Here is a 17,055-nt window from a genome sequence, read left to right on the forward strand (position 1 = left end):
TTTTTTTTTTTTTTTTTTTTTTGTACCGGGGATCGAACTTGAGACTCTGTGCTTGGGAGGCAGACGGCCACACCACTGAGCTAAATCCCTGGCCCAAGTATCTTTTTTGGAGAGTACCAGGGATCAAACTTGGGACCTTTTACTTGTGAGGCAGGCAGCAGAACCACTGAGCTAAATCCCCAGCTCCTTTTTGGATTTTAATTCATTTGTCTCATGATAGCTATTACACCAGTGCTCAGACACACAACTGCAAGCTCTACCCATCAGGGATAGGTTGTTATCCAAAATACAAATTTGTTTTAAGTCCAAATTCCATTCATTACCAACACAGCAGCTACCCTATTCTTCCTTTCTTCTTGGTTTTTCAGGAGTTATTTCCCTAGACTCAAAACAGGTAACGAGGATCCTAGTGTATATTTGGCTAGAAATAGGGCATATTAGGAAGGAGAAAGGCCTGGAATCAAATAGATACAATTTTCCAAGTTTTTGATGTTTATTTGTTTGTTTGTTTGTTTTGGGGGCTCAGCATTGAACCCAGGGCCTTCCCACTGAGTTATACCTCCAGCCCTTTATTTTTAATTTTGAGGCAGGGTCCTGCTAAGTCATTAAGTTGCCCAGGCTGGGCTCAAACTCTCAATCTTTCTGCCTCAGCTTCCCCAAGTTCTAGGATTACAGGTGTGCACAACCATGCCCAGCTAGCGATCTTGGGCAAAATATTTCATTCTTGCAGACTACTTGCTTCTTCCTCTGTAAAGTAGGGTTAGCAGTGCTTACTTTGTAGGACCATGTGAGGATTGAGGTGTGCCTGGAAAGTACTCTTTAATGGCCTTCAATGAGTGAACTGGTGGTGGATAATGGCGGTCATTTAAGGTAAGATCAGTGCCACGGAGATTTCTGGTGTATCAAGAATAATGAACTATGAAGTTATGCATGGGTGGTCCACATATTGTTACGTGGAGACTTTTTCATTTTGACATAGGATATTATGTAGTCCAAGCTGATTTTGAACTCACTATGTAGCCCAACCAGCTTCGAACCTATGGTTATTCTCCTGTCTCAGCTTCCCAATTGATGGGGGTTATAGGTGTGAGCTACTACACCCAGCTATGTGTAGATGTTTTTGTTTTCAAGTTGACACTATTTGTGGAATTATTATATAATCTTTAGGGGTTTTGTTGGAGTTCCATCTCTGTGATGATATCCGAAATAAATCAGTGTAAGAGGAGGGAAGGTTTATTTCAGCTCTCAGTTTCAGGAATCCTCCTGCTTCGGCCTCCCAGAGTTCTGGGATTACAGGTGTGATCTTACCCCTGGGATTACAGCCAGTGATCTTGACCAAATTATTTCATCCTTCTTTTCTGGCTCAATAACAATTTTTAAAAATTTTTCTGAGCTGATTTTGCTTCCAATTCTCACCATGAATTTGATAAAGCAACCAGAACATCCATGCCACTGCTTGAATGCTGTGCTGTCTCGAAACTTTCTCCACCAGATAAACTAGTTTGTCACCTTTGACTTTAACTCCTCATAATCTCAGGGCATGGACAATATCCAGACAAGTTCTTTGCCAGGATATAACATCAGTGGCTTCTAGTCCAATTCTCAACAGAGTCCTCACCTAAATCTGGAATCTTCTAAGTGCAGCCTTTATTGTTATACATGAGCATTCTGGTCTTCTGCACCCTTGGTAGAATCTCCCATTAAGCTCTGCTTACAGCATTCTGGGCTTTCTCTACTCTGCTTCTTCAAAATTTTCAAATTCTTCCCGTAAACCAATTCCAAAGGCTTTTGAAGCAGGTACAGTAATGGCCTCATTCCTAGTACCAGTTTAATGTACCACCAGTACCAGTCAGCTTTCTGTCGCTGTGCAAAGTACCCAAGCTAAACAACTTAAAAGGAGGAAAGGCTTATTTTGGTTCACAGTTTCAGAGGTTTCAGTCTATGGTTGCTTGTCCCGTGGCAGCACAGCACATCTTGGCAGGAGCACATGGTGAAGGTAATCTGCTTACCTTATGGTGGCTGAGAAGCAAAAAGAGAGAGAGGAGGGAACTGGTTTCCCAGGATCCCCTTCAAGAGCACCAGCTTTCAACAGTGCCACAGGCTAGCACAGCAGCTAACGAAGCATCTTGCAGATGGGTGACACAAGTTCTGAACGATATCGGGCTCTAAGAGGTTAGATGAAACAGTACTGTTTAGAAAGGTTACAAGGAAGAAGTGATTTCTGCCCTTGTTTTCCCCTAATATTCCTAAGGATCAAAGTTAAAGAGGAAAGCTTGAGAAAAGGGAATGGTAACAAGCAAGGTGGCAGCCAACACTGCTGGGGAAACAAAATGAAAGTCCTGAGACGTTTATGTTCCTATCTTTGGGCCTTTTTCACATTTCTTTGTTTGTTTGTTTGTTTGTTGAGACAAGGTTTCACTATGTAGCTCACTTTGGCCTCAAACCTACTATGTACCCTAGGCTGACTTTATCCTCCTGCCTCTGGCTCATGCGTACTGGTATTACAGGTGTGCACCGTCACACCCAGCACCCCTTGTGTATTTAAGATCTAGTTCTCTGATTTAGATTCTTTAGACCTCTTCCCTACCCGGACAAAATTGATTACTATCTCATTTCTGATCTGAAATCCCTGTTAAATCTCATTCTTCTGATAATTATCTCTTTGAATCATATGTCTGACTCCTACAATAGATTTTGAGTACTCTGATGACAGGGTACATATTTTGTATTTTTAGTGCCAGGCATATAAGCAGCTTCTCAAGAGAAATGGAATAAAAACTAAAAATAGGCAAATGAAGTCCAGGTTTTTGCTCTAAGTTTTGCTATAGCATGTTGCTTGTCCACTTCTGAATTTTTGTTTATAAGAAGAGAATCACATAAATTAGAAGCTGGAAAGATGGAAAATGCCTCTGGGAGGTAGTCTTTGTCCTTGGGCTTGGAAGTGCTGAGTTGTGGTAAGTGATGAAGTGGAACCAATCTGTAGGGTTCTCAGAACAGCCCAAGTGTGTGTGATTGGCCCAGAGAAGGGACTCTGAGAATGGCAACTCACACTTTTGGGGGTTTGGATACTAATATGGGGAGAAATAACCTTAAGATAATTATTTCAGAGGTGAGCTTAACGAGAAGTATATAGACTCTAGATCAGTGATAGTGAACCTTTTAGAGCTTTCAATGATAATGAACAACCCGCTGTGGCACACATGCCATTGGTTTGTCACCAGTGGTCTAGACTCACTTTAGCACCTTAGGTATTGTCTTGATGGCGATCTTGGTTCTGAGATTCAACTGCCCGATACTATTCAGAGACTTGCTGCAAAATCTGATTTGCATTTTGTCATTTCTTGAGAATAAGGTGGTTCATGAACATGATCTGTGCCCATTGACAGCCCATAGGTTAAATAGGCCAAAATACAAGCCAATGACACCAACTATGCAGTTAAGATATCATTTTGGGCTCCACTGTGGTGTTACTCTTTGCCAAGAAAGAAGGAACTCAAGTATCCACCCCCTGCCAATGTTATAAGTGACTTGACTAGTGGGACCAGGAAGATGCTCTGGTCTTGAAAGGAGCTATATTAATAACCATTTCAAGCAAAGCAAAAGTGCCTGGGATATTTCTTGCCATAAATGAAACTGCCATTTTTAGAATATTACTGGAAAGAATCATCAGGCACAGTTTGAGAGCATCAGAGTAGCAGATGGCTTTTGGAGAAAAGCAATTGTTTTCTGTTCATTCCCAACCTAATTACCTGGAAAACTATAGGAAAACCTAGTAATGTGGGACATGAAATGTTGATGTTTTGCTTGAATCTAATACCTTAATGGACACTTAATGGCAATTAAAGGGAATATAGGTGATATAGCATGCAGAAATCAAGAAAGTGAACAGCTTGTGAGTGGGTTGTACTAATACTTGGGTCTTCCAATTAAGCAGAATAGTGTCTTGGCAAGAACATTAATGAGTGTGATTTTAGTGGAACTAGTTTGGGTATTAGCAGACTGTTGAGATGGGGGAAAGAGAAAGGTAAGGCTGACTCCTCTTTTACACAGGAAGAACAAATTTAAAGTCAAAGCATCGTGGGGATAATATTGTATGTGGGCACTTATACAGGAGAACTACACATGCCTTGAGGCAATAACATGCTAACTGAACATGAGCCATTCTTGGACTAATATTTTTTATAAAGCTAGAACACCTGGTTTTGAGAAACTAGATTTTTTTTCAGACTGGGATAATACAGAAGAGTCTTTCAAAATATTTTACTGCTTTGTGTCTGTGTAAGTGGCCAGGATTGGAGTCTCCCTCTACCATACACTGATTTTCTGCACTTTGACTTATTGGCCATTGTCACTAATTGCAATCCCCTAGACATACACTCTGTGTTTCTTCACTATGATTCCCCTTCCCTGGGGTGCATCAGATTCCTTCCCAACCCTTGGAACAGTTGAGTGAGCACCACTATCAGGCAATAAGAAGAGGAACTTGAGCTGTTAATAGAGCTAAAGTGATTTTTAAAAAATCTCTGGAGAGATCACAAGTATGCCTTTTAACTCAGTACCCATCTAAAGTGACCTCTCAATCATTCCAGTTATTGATTCATACCAGGCAGGCAGCAGGCTCAGCGTGGCGTGGGTGTGTGGAGAAGGTGAGCTAGCTGGGAAGGCTGATGTGCATTGCTTTGTTGTAACCTGCTCCCGGTCTATAATGGGGAATCTGCAGCAAGGAGGATTGAGTAAGATCATGTCTGGAAAGTATTCCAGGATCTTAGGAGCTATTAAAATGGGGGTTGTAGTTAAGGATCTATTAGAATAGAATTGCATACTGTAGAAATCCATGACTTTCTTTTACAAATATTTGAGGAAACTTAAGCTGAGAGAGGTAAAAATGACTTGTTAGCCAGTTAGTAGCTTGTCACTACAAATCAATGCACTGTATATTGAAGAAAATGGGTTTCTTACAACTGTCTCTCACAGTAGAAATGAAATTTTTTCTGCCTATATTGGGGTAACAGCCATAGAAATCTACCAGGAGCCAGGCAGGCATCCCCCTTATAACTGTACTATCTGTCTCTCAGCACTGCAACTGACTTGTTGATACACTGCTCACCTATTAAAGTCTTTCCCCTGCTGCATGAAGATGTTGATATTATAGAGTGTTGACTGTTCACATAGCCATTTTTGTGACGTAGTCTGTTCAAGCCTTTTGTCCTTTTAATTATGTTGGGTTGTTTTGTTTTGTTTTTTTTAAAAGTAAGTGAGTGAGCTGGGTTTATAAGGATGGTGTGAGGAACTGGCAAATTGGAAACCTCTTGGCTATTCTCTTTAAAGGGGGCAAATTTTCCCCTTATATGGACAGGCAGACCTAGTGACTTTAGATCATCTCATTTTCCAAGGGAAATTAGAAATGGGTCAATCCAGTGTAGACTAAATTAATCATATTGGATCGGCCTAATTTGGCCTGAGGCTGATTTTGCTCTTTAAGGCAGATGCATGATTGCCTTTGTCTGTGGACTGAGCATAAATACTCAGTGAGTAGCAACAGATAGGTTTTTTTCCCCTATAAATTTTTAGAGATATTGTTATGATTAATAGTTTTTATTTCCTCCTCCTGCTTTATCTCAACAAAGAGGAATCCCATAAGTAGTACATTCCTCTCTCACACTGTTCACTCTCAAGGAAACGTTAATGAGAGGGAGGAAGGAGAGGCAGAGTGCTTTGGAAGAATCACAAGCTGGTGATCTAGTTTTGATTATTAAAGAATTGCCAGTTGTGTGCAATCCAGTGTTTTCTGTCTGATGCTTTCATGGCCATCTGGGACTTAACAAAGTGAGGATTTGTGCCAACACCCAGTCCTGAGACAGGGAAGAAAGAACATCAATTTCCAAACAAATGTCAGATTCTCTTCTGCTTCCCTGTGACTACTATCTGGTTTTTAAAAAGAGAAGCCCTTTAAATCTCTGGACACAGATTTCCATTTGGTTGCAACCAACTGGGAGTAAAAAGCATCTCTCTGTAAAATTACTATAATCATCTCTCTGTCTCTGCCTTACCCTCCCACACAGTCTGTTGTCAAAACATAGCCCACCATTTAAAAACATTAATACTCGGTTCATATCTCTTTTGGATTCACAGCACTCCGGTGGTTAAACGACAACTCTTAATATCCCAAAAGACTACACAGTCTGTGTCCCTGCCCAGACCTCCCCTTACTTCCCTGACCTCACTTCTTGCTACTCTCCATGTGCTCTTTTTTCTCAGCCACACTGGACTCCGTGCTGCTCTGTAAATGCTAGTATGCTCCCTCCTTTGACCTTCTATGTTGTCCGTTCAGAAGATTCTTGCCCCAGATACCCCCATAGCTACCTTTAGATGCAATGTCTATTGAAAGTTGAAATCCTCTCTGTCTCCTTTTACCTCTCTCCTCTCTCATTCCTTAACCACACTGTTTTACCTTTTTGAAAACATACTACTTGTTCCCAACTGTTACTACACATTTTACTTGTATTTTCTTAATGTAAATTTTATGAGTGCAAAGATTTTGTCTGGATTGCTCACTACTACATTCACAGAATTTAAAACAGTACCTAAAACTGTAGTGGGTGTTTGACAAGTATTTGCTGAGTACATTTTGAAATTTTCCTCCCCTTTGTGCTAAGGATGGTGGAGCTCAAGGTGTGGAGTAGATAAGTCTCTTGTGACTGAATCTTGGTGTTACTAACATTTCTATGAATTGAATTTTTCTGTTTTCCAAGTTTTCTGTGTTGATTCTACTTCCTAAGCCTACCTTGAATATTTTGTCTTCTCTCTAATGCCCCTGTCTTCTTGCTTGAAATATAGATTCTCACCATCCTATCTTTTCCACTCCACATAGTCTAACTCAGCAGCTATAATGATCTATCTGAAATGTACATTCTCTAATACTTTCACTCCCTAATTTAAAGTCCTCCAGTAGTTATAGCATAAAACTCAAATCCTTAACCCATCTCACATGGCTCTGCATGATCTGGTCATAACATTGGCTTTCTTTGTTCCTTTAACAGCCTAGGATCCTTCCTGTATTAACATCTTTGTTATTTCCATGTGAGAGAATATTCTTTTGCTTGTACTCTTTATCTGGTTGACATCCTCCTTATCTAGGTTTAAATATTCCTCTATTCATATCTTTGCACAAGTTAAGTTCCCTCTGCATTTTCTTTCATTTATCAGGATAGTAATTAAAATTTGTGAGCTTATTTGTTTAATAGCTGGCTCTCTCTATAGTAGGAGCTTAATAAATACGTGTGGAGATATAAATGAAAAGAGTATGTGACTATGTTTCCCCCCAGGACCTGGAAGCCTTGTGGAATGTTATCTCACTAATTAATGATATGTTTCTCTCCACAGAGATTATTTTGCAGAGGATGATGGGGAGATGGTACCCAGAACAAGTAATGCAGCAGGTAAGAATGCTACGGGCCTTGCCTTATTAAATTCCTGTTTTCCTGTTTACCATTCTTTCCTTGAATTTGGAGCTCTTTAAGATCCAGTTGTGATATTTGTTGATTCTATTTCTAGCTGATCTGTCTATTTGTGACAGTGGGATATTGAGGTCCCCCATTGCAATTGTATTAGTGCTTATTTGATTTTTAAGTCCATTGATATTTGTTTTATATAGTTGGGTGCACTGGTATTTGGTGCATATATATTTATGTTTGTTATCTCTTCCTCTTGGGTTGTTCCTTTTACAGGGATGTAGTGACCTCCTTTGTCTCTCTTAGTCAATCTTGGCTTGAAATACATTTCGTCTGCAAATGGAATAGTTGTCCCTACTTTTTTTCTGGGTTCCTGTCACATGCAGTATTGTTTTCCATTCTTTGATTTTCACTTGGTGGATTTCTTTTTAAATTAAATATGCATCTTGTATGCAGCATATTGTTGGATCTTGATTCTTGATTCATTCTGCCAGTCTGTTTCTTTTGATTAGTGAATTGAAACCATTTACATTGATGGTTACAACTGATATGTATTGACTTATCCTTGTCATATTATTTTATGCTGATTCCCTTACCCCTCTGTTTAATTATTTGACTTGTCTGGTGGATTCATTCTGTTGGGTTTCATAGAGTTGTAGTCCTCATTGTCTCTTTTTAGAATGTCCTTCAGAACATTTTGGAGTGCTGGCTTGGTGATCATGAATTTCTTCATGTGTTCCTCATCATGGAAGTATCTTATTTCTCTATCACTTTTGAAGGATAGTTTTGTGGGCACACCAATCTGGGTTGTGGCTTGTTCTCTTTTAGAGCTTGAAATACCTCACTCCAAGCTCTCTTTGCCTTGAGTATTTGTGTTGAGAAGTGTGCTGTGATTCTGAAGGCCTTATCTTTATAGGTGATTTGTTTCTTTTTTCTAATATCTTTTAATATTATGTTCTTGTGTTGAATTTCTGGAATCTTGACTAGTATATGCCTTGGCATAGATTTTTGATCACAGCTAATTGGAGTTCTATAGGCCTCATTTATCTGTATGTCAAATTCATTTTCCATGCTTGGGAGGTTTTCTTCCATTACTTATGTGAACAGTTTTCTTATGTCATTGGCCCTATCCCCTGCTTTTTCATTGACTCTGATCATTCTTATGTTATTTTTCTTTGCATCATCTAGCAGCTGATTTTTTTATGGTCCCTTGTTATTTTTAAGAAATCTTTCTTTTCATGATCACTAGCTGCAATCTTGTCTTCTGTACCTGATATTCTGTCCTCACATTGGCTCATTCTGCTGCACATATTGTCAATGGAATTTTTAACCTCCTGGATATCTGTTTGAATCTCTTTCATAGATTCATTTCTTTCCTATGTTGGGCGTTCATGTTTTTAATCATTTCCTAAGTTCCTCTATTTTTTAAATATCTATTTGCTCCAGAGTCACTAACCATGTGTTTCCTCATGGTCATTATCTCTTTAGTTATCTGAGAGATTATTTCTGATTTGATTTTTTTCTAGACCCTCATTCATCTGCTTGTTATTTCTGCAGTTATCACTTCAGAGAATCCAGGTGATGTTTTTTTTAATTGTTCCACTTCATTGCCCCCTGGGTTTGCCTTTGGCAAGCTGGAAGTTCGGGGTTGCAGTTTGCTTAAGTGTCTTCTCATTTCCTATATCTTTAAAGTTTAATTCCTGGGTTGATGCTTCTAAATTGCTTATGGCAGGTAGCTTTATTGCTAGTATTGGGAACCCTTAAGAAATGACTGCTTCTCAGAGATTTCCTCCAGGTATCACTGGCTTTTTAGTTTTGAATCTGCTGCAAGGTCCTACCCTTTCCATCTATTGAAGAAGAAAAGTTGCTACCTATTTGACTTAGCCTATAGGTCTTCATCACTGGTCATAATTGTTTATGACCCTTACTTAGGCAATTTCAATCTTGGCATACCAGCAACAACAACTGATTAGAACAGTTATGTTACCCTGGCTAAAATAGTACAATCAGCAATAACAATAGCATCAAATGCAGCCTAAAAATGACAAATTGTGGTAACTATCAATTTGCCATCTTTTACTGTATGAACTAGATTTGTGGTTAAATAAGAAAAGCTAAAGCATACCATAAAATTGTATACATTAAATATGCCTTAAATATGGCAATTTTACCATCTGGGCAGAAAATTTAAAAAGGGTAGAGGGGGGAAATACAGAAATAGAAGAAGAGGAAGAGATTAGAAGCCAGGCTGTAGGACCGAGGAAGATTATGCACACTTTCCAAAAACTGGTAAAGAATACAGGAGGGAAGGAGAGGAGAAAGAAATAAAAACAAGAATGGAACAGGACACACACAACAGAAAAACTAGAAACAATGCTCACATTCGTATTAAAATAAGAACAATCTAGAAAAAAGGAAAAATCCCCAAAAATGTCCACTTTAGGGCATGTTTCCACTGTTACTGGTAGACAGAGTGGGCAGACAGAGCCCAGGTCTGGGTTGATTAGTCCCAGAAAGCCAGCTGTAGATTTATGGTGGGGTAGTGATTAATCCCAGAAAAATTGCACCTTTGGTTCCACTCACGTTCAGGCTGGTTTCTGGCTGATTTGTGCAGCCTGCAACACTCTGTGTGCCTCCTGTGGGCTTGAACTCGACTCCTTGACTCCTGCCAACTTGAATTTGGTTCCACCTCACCCTGACACTGGGAGCCACTAGATGGGGCCAACCCAAAACTGCTCTGTATTCCAAGCTCAGTTGGGGGATGTCTGAACCCAAATAACTTGCCAGCCACTGCAGTCCACTGCATTCACTGCTCCATTCCACTGGTGTGTTTCTTTGTGGAGCCCTCTGAGTTCACCAGTAGTCATTGTGTATCTGCAGGTTCAAGCCACCCCTCCCATGCAGTGAGTCAGGGCTCAGGGAGAAAGCGCTGCTTGTCACCTCCTTCTTCTGCATCAAGGTCTCTCTCTTTGCTGTCCCTGTTGGCTTCAATTCTCACTTCAGATCCTTGATAGTTCCTGGCGACCCACTTCCCTCCTTCTTCTCTTCCTCATGTTGCTATATTCCAGTCTTAACAACAAATCTCAGAGAAACTGTTTCTCTGCTGTTCACCACTCTGCCATCTTCCTGGAAGTAGGGGCTCTTTGAGGTCATCGTGGCAGTCTCCTCAAGCTTCTGTGAATTTTCATATTTGCAAATACTACTATAGTATATAATTCCCAGTAGCAGTTTTATAATTACCAGTGGGGAATTATATGGTATATATAATTGTATGTACTAGGAGTCAGCACATTACAGTAAATCATAACCAAAATACATAAACTATTCACATTTTTCATGACTTTGTGACTGCAAAACTAAAGTTACTTACAAAAATGATTAAAATAAATTCTGACACTAAAATAATTTCTATTCTAATATGCTATTAAAATGTGTATGATAATAATAATACCAACTTAGATGTAGGATTAAATGAGAAAAGCCCTCAGTACAGAGCCTGCAAAAATATGAGCACTTAGTCATCTTATTTATTGTGATTATTGAGTTAATAATAAGAGCACAATCATTACTATAGTAATGTTAGGTTAAATTATGATACCATTATGATATTGTTAAGGTCCTTACTTATTCTTTCACAGTGTCACTGTTCAAAAGCAGTCAGAGTTAATAGGCTCTCCCAGAGCAATACTTTTGTCTGATTAATAGTTGAGTGTCTACCCTTTTTCCTGTTTCCCCAACTCTAATCTTATCATGTGCTCTTAGTTGCTAAAATAACAGTGTCTCAGCTGAGACAAATGTAAAGAATATGGGATTGATTCTGCCACTTTTTAGCAATGTGATATTGGGCAAGCAAACTTTGTGATGCTTTACTTATTCATTAGCAAAATGGATTATGTTAGTCTGTTAGTTCATTGTGTTAGTCTATTTCTCTGGTTACAGTGACTGTTTAATGAAGTAATTCACTTGGAACTATTTTGTAACACCTAATACCATATAAATACATTGATTGGCACAATTGTCATTATTCTTAAATAAGAACCTCAAAAATTCTAGAGAGGTTTGTTGAAAATGCTTCTTAACCAGTAGCTTGTTTTTTTTTTTCTTTTAAAAGCTATTTTGGTTATTTTTGTCATGTAACATACCATCTCAAAACTTAGTGTCTTAAAATGAGGGCCAGAAAAATTCAGCCCATGAGAGAACTGCCAGTTTTTGTAAGTAAACTTTTACAGCCATATCCTCGCTCACATGTCTGGCAGTTGGTCACTTGCTGGGAGGGGTAGGGGGTTCCTCATTTCCCAGTACCTGACCTTTCCTTTCCCAGTATGTAAACTGGGCTTCATGGTTTGGTGGCTTTGGGGTACTAAGAAGGCAACGACAGAAAAGCAAAGCATCTCAAGGACTAGTTTCTGGAAGTCATAGTTGCATTTCAACATGTTTTGTTGGTCAAAGCAAGCTATTTGGACAGCCTAGATTCAAGGGCTAGAGAAACTTCTCGATGGGAGGAATATGACCATCACATTACGAAGAAGCATGTACACAAACTATATTGTATTCACTGGGGGTCATTACTAATATGATCTACTATGGGTACTTTCTGTGAATATTTTTCATGTGGCATACAAATGATTTGTATTTTCCAGAATGAAAATTCTGCTAGAATGTGCCATTTAGAATGATCACGGGCCTTCGTTATATGAACTTTTGTTGCTTTGTTTCCCTGACAGCTTTTCTCAGTGACACTAAAGATCGAGGCCCTCTGGTGCAGTCACAAAGCTGGAAAAGTGGTGAGAAGATCCTTTTTGGGCAGACACATTCCTTGAGAGCATTTGAGAGGCCCCCTCAGGTGCAAACTCAGGCTCTTAGAGACTTTGAGAAGGTAAGTCACATGGGAGGACAGTTCTAATCCCACTTAGAAGCAGTACTGTGAAATAGTGATGTCTTATATAAACAGGACTTGTGCATTCATTTGGATTATGGCTATTGTTCTCATGATGGCATTTCTTTCAAGAGCACCTGTTCCTGTATTCAGATGGTGTCCTAGCTGTGTGCCAGTGGCTGTGGTTTTCCAAACAATTGCTTGTACCAATTAGCTTGGACTTATTTGTGCTCCTGGTATGCTTCTCAGATAAACTTAGGAAATTTAAATGGCACCCTGGGAATCTGTAGCTGTGGCACAGTGAGCCCAGGAGTTTCATTCCAGTTAAACAGCATTATTTTCTCTGTTGCCCACTTGGACCACTCCAGAGATCAGGCTATTGTCTACTGCATGAGGTGACTCATTCAGAACCATTTGCTTTGCAACAGAAATCCGGCAATGTTGTTTGAAATTCCTTGTTTGTCCTTAGTTTGGCCAAAACCTGACAATGTAATATAGATCTCTAGCTCTTTGTGCACTGGATCAATCTGGGAAGTTTGGAACCTGTACACCGGCATTTACATGGCCCAGGAAAGTACCCAGTGTCTTACAACCATGTCTAAAAATAAAAGAAACAGCTCTTGGATGCCCCCTGGGGGATACCTGAGGAGTGGGCCTCACTGAATACTTCATAAAATAAGTCCTGAGTTAAGTGAGTTTCTTTCTCTCTTGAAATGATAGCTTTGGACATATAACACTTACATTCCCATTTTTTAAAAATGTTGTGGAGGTCCAGGGATTTAGTTCAGTGGTTTTGCCACCTGCCTCACAGGCTCAAGGTCCAGAGTTCAATCCTGGTACCAAAAACAAACAAACAAAAAAAAATGTTGTTTTGAAATGGGTTTACCATGGCTTTCCTTAACTTGCAATCATAGATGTTTCCCTAGGACTTCAAGTACATCCTCCCAGATATTCCTGTGAACAGTAGTGCTCTGTATAACACATGCCTAAGAATTAATTGAGCAGCCTGCTACTGATACTTTGGCTACTGATTTTTCTTAAAATGCAGCATTTTCAGGAATATTAAGTGGCTTCTGAATACTGAGCCTCTGAACGCGTGTGGGCGTGGGGGAGTGGGTGTGGTAACACTTCATCCCCCTCCTCTTTTTTCGCCTTTTAGATCTGCTGTGGCACATGGGGTGAAAAACGCTGTGTGGGGAGCTCTGAAAGACAACCTGCCTAACGTTTCTTTCAATCAGGAGGTGCCTGGGAATGAGGAAGTGAGAGATACCACCTGTACTGAAGAGATAAATGGCCAATCCTGTGGGACTGAGCTGGGTGCTGAATGGGGTCAGGTGACTTTCAGATACAAAGTCCCAAGTCCTTTCTCTTAGTGTTCAGTTCTAATATCACAGCCTAATGCTTGCTTCTCCTGATGAGAATCACAGACGGAAACCGAGGTAGGAAGCAAGAAAGACCAATCAAAGATAAGCAACGAGGAGGCAGAAACACACTTCTTTCTTGGAAACCCATCGCCAATCCACTCAGAGGAGCTATGCTCGAAAGTGTGTTGATTCTTACATCCATTCATCCATTCTGTGGACTGTGAATGATGTTATTTAGTACATGAAACTCTTTCACTAGAAGATACTAAAATAAGAGGAAACATTGGCTAGAAATAATATCGGAGGAGTCAGGGCATGTTCCAGTGCCCCAGCCTAAAAATGGCAAAATGCCATGACATGTGCTGTGAAGTCGTAAACAAAACATGAATCTGTAACTCCAGATGAAGGATAGGTAGATACTCTCGAAAAGAGGAATTGCCTGGATTTCTAGAGCTGATTCCTTCAGCTATTCGTTGATGTTTGCATTTTAGTTTCCATTTACTGAAAACCAAGCTGGTTTGTGTGATCTTGTAAAAGTCTCTGTATGAGTACATAGAGGATGGGGTAGGCAGAACCATAAGATATTTAAGTAGTAACTCTTACATAAACTGCCAAAACACTCTCTGAAGTGATTGTACACTAGCAAGGCTGAAGGGTTCTCCTTCCTACACTTCTTCACCAAGACCACTGTGATCAGACTTTATGGGTTTTTTTTTGGGGGGGGGGTTGGTACCGGTATTTTTTAGAACTCGGGTCCCTGAGCTTGCAAGGCAGGTGGTGGAACCACTAAGCTAAATCCCCAGCCTGTAATCAGACTTTAATTCTTCCTCTTTAAAAGGGAAAGAGTAGTATCTCCTGTGGACTGAATTTTCACTTAGTCAAAAACTTATTATAATAAATATTTGTTTTGTTTTGGTTTTTGGTTTTTGAGACAGGGTCTCACTATGTAGTTGAGACTGACCTGGAACTCACTATGTAGTGCAGGCTGGTCTCGAACTCACAGCGATCCTTCTGCCTCAGCCTCCTGAGTGCTGGGATTACAGGCATGCGCCACCACACCCGGCCTGATTATAATAAATATTTATGTGGTTATTCAAAATCTAGATGTGTTTCATGCTGAAATATCTTTTCAAATCCTGTTGTCTGAATTTCCAACTTTTAAAAATTTTCTCATTGTTGTGTTTTATATTTCTTTTATGGTATAGAAAGAAGTTTTTCAGAAATGCATAACTTGCAAATCTTTGATCCCAAACTATCTGTACCCTGTGCTTTCATTCTTGCAACACATCCTCTGAATTGCGATGAAAACCAATTCACCATTTTTTGTTCCATTATGGTTATCTATATCTATAGATATGATGATGCTATCTACAGAAAATTATGATTATGATGTCATCTATAGAAAATCTCTAAGTAACCTTTGGGCGTATCTGTATAAAGGCCCATTATTACCATAAAAAAGAGGAAGTAGCATGCTAAAGATTATATGCCAGAGAGGAATTGATGCCTTCAAGAGCCACAATAGTTTTCCTTTCCTTTTCTTCCTCATTCTTATTATTTTCCATTTTATTTTATTAGTACATGTGTGCAGTACATAATGATTATGTTCATTGTGTGGAGGTGATACACGTAATAACACATCTTAATTCTTTTTACAGTCCCTTTCCCCTTCACCCTTTCCCTCTCTCTGTCTCTTGGTCCACTTCTAATTTTCAAAAGATCTGTCTTTTCTCTTATTCTCCATTCTCAACCAGCAGCAGGTGTGGAAGGTTGAAGATAAGGGTTGGGAAGAGCTCAGGGGAGCCACACAGTTAACCTTGTGGTGTTCCCGGTGCAAGTTCAACCCTTCCTCCCAGGAGTATTTGTCATGCTGAGACCAACAGGTATTGTTTCTCATGATGAAAGGAAAGTATTTCTTAGCATAAATGCTTCATTTATATTTTTTAATAAGTGAGTGATTTTTTAACTTTGTCACTTTTGTTGTAAAGGAGCTTTCCCCCACCAGAGGATGGAAGGATCCCTGTTCCTTCCAGATCTGTAGACTTGAGGAGCAGACTAAGGGCTCTAACAAGTTGCCTTATTTTGTCTTTATAAGACATGAAATCAACATCATTGGCCCTGTTTTTCAAATGAGAAAACCAGGACTCACAGACATTGCAAATTTCTCAGGGTTCTGGAGTTCGTGTACTGTGATCTAATTCTGGTTGACTGTTTGGTCAGAAATAATTTTTACATGCCAATGGCCACAGTCACAAGTTGAGAAAAATTCTTTCATGTATGCTTCTCAGTGATGATAGTGCCCAGCCCAGACCAGCATCTTTGGGATGAGGGAGAGAAGAATAGCACATTGTCGGTTCCCACTAGCACTGCTTGTCATTTCTTAGGTAATAAGTACATTTCCAAATTTGAGATAGTATCATCTCATTTAATAAGCGCAACTACCCTGTGAGCAGGTTGTTATACCAATTCATAAAAGAAGGACTAAAGACTCAGAGAACAACAAGGGACTTGCCTAATGTAAGCCTGAAAATCTCTGTCCTTTCTGTTACCTAAAAGCTCAGCTGGTGATAGTTTGGTACTAATGAAAGTGCTGGCTGATTTGGAAATGGATTCAGACTTTTCTAGGCAAGATGGAAATCTACTTTTAGCCCCTGGTATTATCCACTGAGTGCTTTTTACCCCATTAATTCTGAGGTACTTGCAATTCAGAGCTATTTCATTCTTCCATGTCTCTGTTCCTGCTCTTTCCTCTACCTGGAACATCTCTCCTGCTTTACCTGGTTAAGCCTACCCATCCCTCAGCTCAAGTGTCATTTTTTCGGGGGAGGGTACCGGAGATTGAACTCGGGTCCTTGCGCTTGCAAGGCAGGCCACCGAACCACTGAGCGAAATCTCTGGCCCACAGGTGTCATTTTTGAAGGATGTTATCCCTAATACTCTAATCCTTTAAGCTTCTTGAGTGCAAAAATCATCTCGTGTTCATTCTTTTCTGGTATCTAGAATCTGGCATAATGCAGAATGTGACAGTGCTCAGTAAATATTTATCAATTAAACTAAATTTGTTGAAAATAATTGAAGATATTAGGTATTAGCTATTCTACTGGGTTTGTATTTCTCCCACCACTCCTTGGTATTCACAATGAGTGAATGGCTCCAAAGCAGGGATTGGTGGGTTGATTAGGTAGGATGAAAAACTGAGAAGTCAAGAACGCTACATGTATTTTTCTAAACTGGGATGATAAAATAAGAAATGTAGAGCTGGGGATTTAGCGTCGGTCTCACAAGCCCAAGGTCCTGAATCTGATCCATGGTACTCCCCCACCCCACAAAAAAAACAACCCCAAAAAAGTAAAGGAAGGAAAAG

At 39.7% G+C, this 17,055-nt stretch overlaps 1 protein-coding gene across 7 annotated transcripts in view; it reads left to right on the top strand.

The window, feature by feature from the left end:
* The window catches only part of Pde4dip (phosphodiesterase 4D interacting protein), a 211,035-nt gene that overhangs the window by 44,268 nt on the left and 149,712 nt on the right, over positions 1–17,055 (top strand). For all 7 annotated transcript variants that reach the window (XM_019207344.2, XM_019207345.2, XM_019207343.2 and 4 more), the window contains 2 exons: positions 7,384–7,439; positions 12,176–12,327. In XM_019207344.2, coding sequence (XP_019062889.1) covers positions 7,384–7,439; positions 12,176–12,327 — 208 coding nt within the window. The remainder of the gene's footprint in view (positions 1–7,383; positions 7,440–12,175; positions 12,328–17,055) is intronic.

Source organism: Fukomys damarensis, unplaced genomic scaffold (assembly GCF_012274545.1).
Source record: "Fukomys damarensis isolate Sample0158 unplaced genomic scaffold, DMR_v1.0_HiC HiC_scaffold_33, whole genome shotgun sequence".
In the NCBI taxonomy this organism is placed as follows: Eukaryota; Metazoa; Chordata; class Mammalia; order Rodentia; family Bathyergidae; genus Fukomys; species Fukomys damarensis.